Source organism: Homalodisca vitripennis, chromosome 2 (genome assembly GCF_021130785.1).
Source record: "Homalodisca vitripennis isolate AUS2020 chromosome 2, UT_GWSS_2.1, whole genome shotgun sequence".
NCBI classification, from domain to species: domain Eukaryota; kingdom Metazoa; phylum Arthropoda; class Insecta; order Hemiptera; family Cicadellidae; genus Homalodisca; species Homalodisca vitripennis.
The window spans coordinates 103,683,512-103,693,429 of NC_060208.1; the positions used below are offsets into that span (position 1 = coordinate 103,683,512).

A 9,918-nucleotide genomic window follows, 5' to 3' on the forward strand; every position below is an offset into this window, starting at 1 on the left:
TCTCTGTATTTCGCTTAAAACATATAAAATTCTTCCATTAAATTAGAAAAATAAATTTTTAAAATAAATCTTGGGGGCCAACTGGACTAAACAACGAAGGAAACCTAGAAAAAAATTTTTTAAAATAAAATACTATAAACGTTTAAGTAAAATTTCTTTATCGTCAAGTGATAACGAATCTTAGAGCAGTTAGTGATTTTGCAGTCGATTATTGCAACCTTAATAAAAAAATACACACACACACACACACACACACACACACACACACACACACACACCACACACACACACACACACACACACACACAAACAAGCATACACACACACACATATATATATATATATATATATATATATATATATATATCACTACGAAACTGTATTAAACATACTGTATTGTTTCTATTTTAAATTATATCATTTATATGACCAGCCAAATGTAATTTTAGTGCACAATCGTTTAAAACGCATAGCGGAAACAAATTTTCATAAATTTTAAACTTGTCTGATAAGTACCAATTAGGTTTTCCAACACTAAACCGTCACGCTAATCAACTATATTGATATCAGCCGCTATTAATAATTTAAAAACAATTGTTTTCTTTTCACACATGCAAGAAGGAAGATATCTCTTCGTTATGGTAATTAGCACAAATACAATAGAATCTCAAGGCACCCGGTATCAGGGCTATTAATGGATTTTATCTTTATGTCATTTGATTTGATAAGATAATAGTACATAAGTCGATATATTTCTGGTTAATTTCTCAGTTCTTTCAAGATTGGAGCCAAAGTAAGTAGGTAGTTATATCATGTACATTTAAAAAAATCTGCATTAATTTTTATTTTGGATTTTATCTGCGCTTATATAATTTGTTAACACACTTTCTCGGATAATCAACTAATAATTCATTGTTAACTTTGAATTGATTGGCTTTCATTTGAATATAATATTATTCTTCCTAATATAAAATGTACAATTTTATTATAATTAATAGTATGATTTTATAAATTATTTACATAGTATAATGGAAAAGCCAAATTTATAGTTTATTTATATTACCGTGCAATAAGCACTAAAATGTCTTATTTAATTATATAAATACATTAATCTAAATGAAACATAGATGCCAAGAATAAGTATAGTTTAAATACTAAGAGATAATATTCTATTTTATTTTATTTATGATTATTACTTGTTATAGGTTATTATTATCTATTATTTATCGTATACAACATTTATTATCATCAATGATTTTCGTCTATAAACTAAACATTATTCAAGCAATTAGCATTCACTTTTCTATTTGTGGGCTATTATATTCATTACAAATTGATAAATATGATAAGAAAGATATAATTTGCAATTTTGTTATAAAATACTATTACAAACGCAAGAGAAGAACGTTACTCATATTTAACTATCACAATCATAAGTCTTAATATATAAAATATAATTATATAATAATTATGTTATTTTCTTAAATACCAAAATAAATATGTAACTTCTCCATATAAATATTGTAGTGTCGCGTAGAAAGGAAATATATAGATTTTAAGTCAAGAGCCAAAAAGCCTATCTTATAATTGAAACAGTAAGAGAACAAAAGTGAGGGCTACAGCAAAGCCTGCCTTGTCTAGCTGATCATTTCACATCGTCTCTTTTGTAGTAATTATCTAATATTCTTTTAGATAGATCCATTTTTTGTGCAAGTCCAAGTTTTAGTAAACTACGGTAGAATTCGGTAGTATGATTCGTCTAAAAACGTTCGTGTAATTAATAATTTATTTGCATATGTTAACTATAAGCAAAATGCTTTCAAATCTGGTTTCGCATAACACACCCCTAAAAGTTTGCATGGAGTGGACGTTTTTGTTTGTACAAAAATATAAATTTTACAAGGAAAATTAGTAGACCTTGTATATATGACTAAAACATTAAAATTTATTCTCAGAATAAATATGCGAAGTAAGCAAATAATCATGGTACATTTGCATACCACATTTGAACTCTCTAGGTTAACTCGTTTGACTCTTATCGTGTGTACAGGCAGACACAAATAGGATTTCATTCATCAGTAAACTGCAATGCTCAGCCAAAAAAACTGCATTATATTCGTATGGTCATATCGTAATTTTAAAACGCATATCTTTTCATAGTATAATATGTGGTTTTAGCCGTAAAATATATTTTAGTGCAAGGTAGTTAAATAAGCAGTCTCACGGCAGGATTAAATTTTAGATGGGGTGCATTACTTAAAGTACGTTTCAGGCTCTAATTTTAATTAGTTACATGTGTATTTTTAGCATTCATCCAGGTAATAGGCTAGTTTAGTGACGGCATTATATTTTTAGTAATGGTAATTTTAATCCCATTCCTATCCAAACTCAAATCCTAATATTGATCATTTTATCATTATAAATTCAGGTTTTTTTCCTTAGTTATGGTTACATTAACAACTCCAACTTAAGGAGTGCATTACAGTATAAATACTTGTAGTGATTAATCGAGATTTCATGTTTAAAGGATTTATCCTTAGCTGGTTCCAGGGACATAGACGTAGTATTGAGCATTTTTGTTTCGTTATATCAAATATCAAAAGCTTCATTGTGATCAAAGGTCCACTTAATAATTTACATTGTTCAATTGTTTTAAAATTCAAATAGCTATAACTACTGAATGAATCCACCTTTTGAAGTCCGGTTTGTGACATTGTACTCTGCTAAGTAAGACCTTTAATTTGATACCAAACTTGACCTATGCTCTATTTAGGAATTTTGTCTGACTCCTTGTGGACCGTCTCCCCAAAGGGATTATCCAGTCGGTAATTGGGCAGATGTATGCGTTACTATCACCAGTAAGCGCGTGTGAACTTTGGTGTTTTTTTATATTGTGGTTTAAAAATTAAAAAAGAGGTTCCAGACTTAATTGACACCCTGTATAAACAAATTTATCTCTGTATTTCGCTTAAAACATATAAAATTCTTCCATTAAATTAGAAAAATAAATTTTTAAAATAAATCTTGGGGGCCAACTGGACTAAACAACGAAGGAAACCTAGAAAAAAATTTTTTAAAATAAAATACTATAAACGTTTAAGTAAAATTTCTTTATCGTCAAGTGATAACGAATCTTAGAGCAGTTAGTGATTTTGCAGTCGATTATTGCAACCTTAATAAAAAAATACACACACACACACACACACACACACACACACACACACACACACACACACACACACACACACACACACACACACACACACACACACACACACACACACACACACAAACAAGCATACACACACACACATATATATATATATATATATATATATATCACTACGAAACTGTATTAAACATACTGTATTGTTTCTATTTTAAATTATATCATTTATATGACCAGCCAAATGTAATTTTAGTGCACAATCGTTAAAACGCATAGCGGAACAAATTTTCATAAATTTTAAACTTGTCTGATAAGTACCAATTAGGTTTTCCAACACTAAAACCGTCACGCTAATCAACTATATTGATATCAGCCGCTATTAATAATTTAAAACAATTGTTTCTTTTCACACATGCAAGAAGGAAGATATCTCTTCGTTATGGTAATTAGCACAATACAATAGAATCTCAAGGCACCCGGTATCAGGGCTATTAATGGATTTTATCTTTATGTCATTTGATTTGATAAGAAATAGTACATAAGTCGATATATTTCTGGTTAATTTCTCAGTTCTTTCAAGATTGGAGCCAAAGTAAGTAGGTAGTTATATCATGTACATTTAAAAAAATCTGCATTAATTTTTATTTTGGATTTTATCTGCGCTTATATAATTTGTTAACACACTTTCTCGGATAATCAACTAATAATTCATTGTTAACTTTGAATTGATTGGCTTTCATTTGAATATAATATTATTCTTCCTAATATAAAATGTACAATTTTTATTATAATTAATAGTATGATTTTATAAATTATTTACATAGTATAATGGAAAAGCCAAATTTATAGTTTATTTATATTACCGTGCAATAAGCACTAAAATGTCTTATTTAATTATATAAATACATTAATCTAAATGAAACATAGATGCCAAGAATAAGTATAGTTAAATACTAAGAGATAATATTCTATTTTATTTTATTTATGATTATTACTTGTTATAGGTTATTATTATCTATTATTTATCGTATACAACATTTATTATCATCAATGATTTTCGTCTATAAACTAAACATTATTCAAGCAATTAGCATTCACTTTTCTATTTGTGGGCTATTATATTCATTACAAATTGATAAATATGATAAGAAAGATATAATTTGCAATTTTGTTATAAAATACTATTACAAACGCAGTGACTCAAATAAAAACTATTGTAATGCTTTTGCTGTTTAACACTTTTGAACTGAAGGTCAGAGTTTTGAACCTGATTTATACAATTCAATATTAGTAAAGATGATGACAGAAAAATAAGAAACGTAGAACCAATAATTTTTTTTGTCTTCAAAACATTTTCTGCTTTTGATGATCGCATCGTTAAATAATTTAATAATTTTATACAAATATTTTGACAATAAACTATAGCATTGTATTCAACAATTTACATCCACCTAAACTTCTTTGTTAGAAAATTAAAATTTTCCATAAGAACACTAGGAATTAAACGAAATTGCACTAAAAGTATTGAGGGGCTTCAACTTTTTTAAACACTTACTTAACTTAAAGTATCAGTCAAACAAAAGGTATATTCTTAGAACCTTTTTTTGATACAAAATATAGCTACAAATCTATCTAATATGTATATAAATATTTTGAGTGACCATATGTATATTAATATTAAAAAACCACTAGATATAGTTACCTACCTTGTACTAGATTACTACACTATATTTTGCCGACATTATAAATCACAGAACCAATAATCATTTCAAAATCTGAAAAAGTTTATTCTTTACAATGACAAATTGAAAGTATATTGTTTACAATATATACATGATTATTTAGATTATAACATCATGTTCTGTAAATAGTTTTTAAATACTATAACCTAAAAGAATCATAATAATAGTCATCTTAGACAAAATGTTGAATGGGTGGTTATAAAACAATGTATAATTGAAGTTGATGTTACAGGAAATGATTGCTAAGAAACTCATTCTTATCTGCTTTGCAGTGGCGATGGTTCGCAGTGACACAACGGTAAAACATATATTTAAGTAATTAGAAATCTTGTGATCTAAGCTTTTATTGGCCATTACTTTCAATGTAAATACATATTTATGTTCGAAATGTTTCGTGATTTAAATGTATCTGCAAAAGTTATCATCCATGGAGAACAGTAGGATAATCAATTAAGAATATTTAAACGTTTACTTTTAATAAATAACTGCACAAACAACCTTTTTTTAACCATTGGAATTATATTTTGCTAAAACCCGTCTTCAGGTAAATAAAGTGTATAAAATAGAAAGTAAACAAAAACGGAAGTTAATAAATAGTAAATACAGATAACATGAACTAAATATTTATTTCAGACGATGTTTTGAAATGTTGCCATTTTTGGCCAAATTACTTGATGTTTAATCCAAGTAAAATTGTTTTCTTTCATACCATTTACTGCGTTCGTTCTAGTGTTCTGAGATACGACTGGATTTGAATTTTGATGCACCTGCCAGATATATTTAACGAAATATGTGTTTTCAAAATTCATTGTGATGTAGACCATTATTGACGAAAGCGCAAGTCTATGTGCTTATAATCCTATCTTTGACGTGACATCCTTGTCCTCAAGGCATTTGTAAGTTGATCCAATATAATCTGCAGAACACTTTAACTATGAACTTGGTAAACCACATTTTCAGATTTTACAAGAAAATAGTTATAGTCTATGATAGAATATAACTTACTTGTTTTGCTACTAGTGATTTTTGATGGTTTTGGTAACATTTTACAAACCCAACATCTTCGTTTGTTACATAGATGTGATCCTTTTTGTTCTTTTAATGAATTTTCATTAATGTTTTTCTTAATGGTAATTTAGGTTAGACTAATAAATCTGAGAAACAGGGGTCTTTTAATGATTACTCTAGGAGTTGTTTTGAAAATATCATTATATGAACTAGAATTTTGCGTCGTATATACTATTCGAAGGATATTATTAATCTTTTGAAGTCATGGATAGTATTGAAATATTAATTTTGGTCACTACTTTTGAATTTTGAATTTATTAGATTGTATAGATTAAGATTGTTTTTATAGTTTTGTACGATAACATCTTCTTATGAATGCATTCATTACACCATCAGTGTATATACTCTTGGTATGCATTCATGGTATGGCAGCTGTCGTAGTTTAAATATTGCATAGTATTTCAATAGGTTTTACATTTATTTTCCTTTTAAAATGTTAGTTTTTAATAAATACTTCCATATCTAAACATTTTACTAATTTTAAAGACGTGTAAAATGTAAACTTTAATTTGAATTTGAATAATTTGTTTAAATGTTCTAACAATGTTAAATTACAGATCTCATGTGTCCAAATAAAAAATGTCGTCTTTGAATAGTTTTCAAAATAGAAACTTCAATCTAAAAAAATCATTGTAAGCATAAAATGGATTAGATTTGTAAGAAAAGAAGTTAAGAATTAACTATCTCAGGTAGTTCTTATTATTTAGAGATTATAAAAATGTTCAATGATTTTCATTACGAAGATCATAATCGTCAGTATCCAAACTTATCAAAAACTTACAAGAGTTCAAAATGAAACAACATTTTTGGCTAAATCCAGAGTGATGCTTGTTCTATTCTGTAATTTCGTTTGTTTTATATAATGTTTAAAATATATCTAACATTAACAATATTCATATATGCATGTTGAAAAAATAGAATAAATTTTGTAAAACAATTTTAACGTACCATGATAGCAAATGTTTGAGATCTTTCAACTCTAAAATTAATAATGAGGATCTTTAATTGAAGAGTTATATTTTAAATTAAAATATTTATAATAATGTTGTAAATTCAAGTAATTTTTTATATAAAAGTGAGAGAGTAAATTATCACTATAACTACATTAAAACTACAAATTAAGATACAAATTTTAAACTAGCTAATACTATTAAATTTTTAGCGAAGGCATCTGTGTTGACTACAATGAAACCTACCAAATGAAGCTTGTATTATCACTTCTTTGTGTGCACCACTCAACGAATATAATATATTAAGGGTAGAACGTGTACGCAGAATTGTGTTTTCATTTTAATGTTTAGAGGTATTATAAGCCCTTTGAAATTTTAATCATATACGTTCACATATCATTATTTCAAATGGAAATAGCTATTTCATAGAATTTTCTAAAAAAAGAATTAAAATGAGCTAACATATTATGAAGTGACCATTAATAGATTTATAGTACATCTCTAATATAGCAGACTTTTGAAACATTTTCAGGCCGTAGGTAAAGGGAGGTCAAGGACAGTTTAGTGAAACAGTATGTTTGTCAGTGACCTAGGATTCTAAATGTAAATATTTAATTGGCTGGGTTTTAACGAAGCTTATTACTCGTTCGGCTGGAGAGGTTTCATTTCTATCTCTCTTTCTTTCCGTACGATATCTCAAAAACGAACTGATCTATATACTTCAAACTTTGTTATATTATGTATATCAGGAACAGTGATTTCGATTATGGCGCATGTTACTATATGGGATTTTGATGAGCGTATTTAAATATTTTTACATTTATCTTATGGGTAACAATGATAGCACCAAGAAAATGACACAGTACATAAATTTTAAATCAAACTCAGTATGCCATTAAGAAATTAAAACAATTAATATATTAAAAAATGCATCCTAGTTATGCCAAAACACATTTTAAGTCATTTGGTTTGTAGACTATTATTATTTATACACGGATATGATACTCTTTTTCGGGAAGAAACCTGAACGTATTCTGCAGCAATATATTTAAAGAAATATTTTATATGTAGACTTTATTTTCATGAAACTTTGCTTCTACAAGAATGAGTTCTATTGTTACTATAGATTCAACTCATTTTTCGTAAGATGTTTGTAAGATGTTGTAAGATTCTTTCTGTGTATCTGTTTACAGAAAGTCTTGACGGTGGAATGAGTTATAGATTTTAATTTTTCATGTACATCAGTTACATATATTACGACATGTGGTTTGGTGGACTTCTACCATGTATTAAACTTGATTTCTTACTGCCATAACAATGTGTATTAAAATGTAAATAATCTTTGAAAGTATGCATTTTCCTCACTGTATATACGACTTAATATCTTTAGTTTATATTTTAATCTCGTATATTAATGCACCCACTTAGTCTGAGTATTTGTAATTAATAATGGTGCGAATTTTCAGTAAAAGTAGGCAGGGATATAATTTTTGCTCACACTCATTTTGTTTTTTATCAGTATATATAGGCTTCTAGTTTATAACGCTATTTCAGGGAATATATACAACATTTCTTTAAATATAACAATTATAACAATATTTATAATACAATAAAACATAAAAAGTATCATTTATGCAGACAGTTCTGCAAAAGACAATACTGCATGTGGAATACAATATTGGCAACACTTATCTATATCCATACAACACATACATACATTTATTAAATATTTATCATTTCAGGAAGAGTTCTCAAGCTCCGTGGGAACAACACCCACACCACCCAGCAGTAGGAAACCAAACTTAGAAAAACTAAAGAATCACGAAGAAAAATCAAAACATTACTCAATTTCTCCTCGATTTTTGGACTCACTTTTCGGACTTGGGATTGGTGCACATCTGTTAGGAATTCATGCAGGTGCAGGTATAGGTCATGGAAATGGAGGTTATGGTGATTTGGGTCAAGGATTTGTTGGCAATCCTGGGGGAGGTCAAAATCCACAATCTATATATTTTCCACAATTCCCACCACAAGTATACTATGTCCAAGCTCCTCCTCAATATCAAGTGCCGCAAAGTATGCCCCAAGGAATGCCCCAGAGAATACCGCAAGGAATGCCTCAAGGGATGCCTCAAAGAATTCCTCAAGGAATGCCTCAAGGAATGCCTCAGGGAATTCCTCAAGGAATGCCTCAAAGAATACCGCAAGGAATGCCCCAGGGAATACCGCAAGGAATGCCCCAGGGAATACCGCAAGGAATGCCCCAGGGAAGACCGCAAGGAATGCCCCAGGGAAGACCGCAAGGAATGCCCCAGGGAAGACCGCAAGGAATGCCCCAGGGAAGACCGCAAGGAATGCCTCAAAGAATACCGAAAGGAATTTCCCAGGGAATACCGCAAGGAATGCCCCAAGGAATACCTCAAGGAATGCATTCTCAAAAAGAAATCCGAAGAAAACCTTTAAGAATACCTCAAGGAACGCATCAAAGAATACCGCAAGGAATTCCTAATTCACAGGGAATACATTCTCAAAGAAACCCCCAAAGAAAACCTGTAGGAATGCCTCAAGGAAAACCTCAAGAAACACATCAAGGAGTGCCAGCAACAAGACCACCAAAATGCTACCACCCACCATGCTAATAAGTAAATTTCTGCTGGATTACGTATTGAATAGTGATCTCTGATATTTTTCTTAGTTTGGCACTACGCAACGATATCATTACAAATAAAATATTTAAAAAGTATATGCAATATGTTTCTTTTTAAGGGTGCTGACCTACATTAGTGTACAATATCAATATGATCAATTCCATTATACAGTAAGTATATTTTAACCACTGCTTAAAGTATATTTTTGTTAAATAACCACAAAATACAAAATAAGAATTACTTGTCAGATACGTTCATGTGTCTGCAAATGTGAAATGATTTTATTTGTGTTCATAGCCTTTGTAGCAAAACCTAATATAAACAAAATGTCATTACAAAAT

General features: G+C 29.1%; 1 protein-coding gene across 1 annotated transcript; it reads left to right on the plus strand.

Annotated features, from left to right (window-relative positions):
• The first annotated feature begins 782 nt into the window (after positions 1-782).
• On the plus strand, positions 783-9,672 carry LOC124356317 (basic salivary proline-rich protein 1-like). The gene is made up of 3 exons (XM_046807503.1): positions 783-793; positions 5,144-5,209; positions 8,672-9,672. Exons 2-3 carry the CDS (start codon positions 5,147-5,149, stop codon positions 9,566-9,568), a joined length of 960 nt encoding a protein of 319 aa, XP_046663459.1. The 5' UTR covers positions 783-793; positions 5,144-5,146; the 3' UTR covers positions 9,569-9,672.
• The last annotated feature ends 246 nt before the right edge of the window (positions 9,673-9,918 follow it).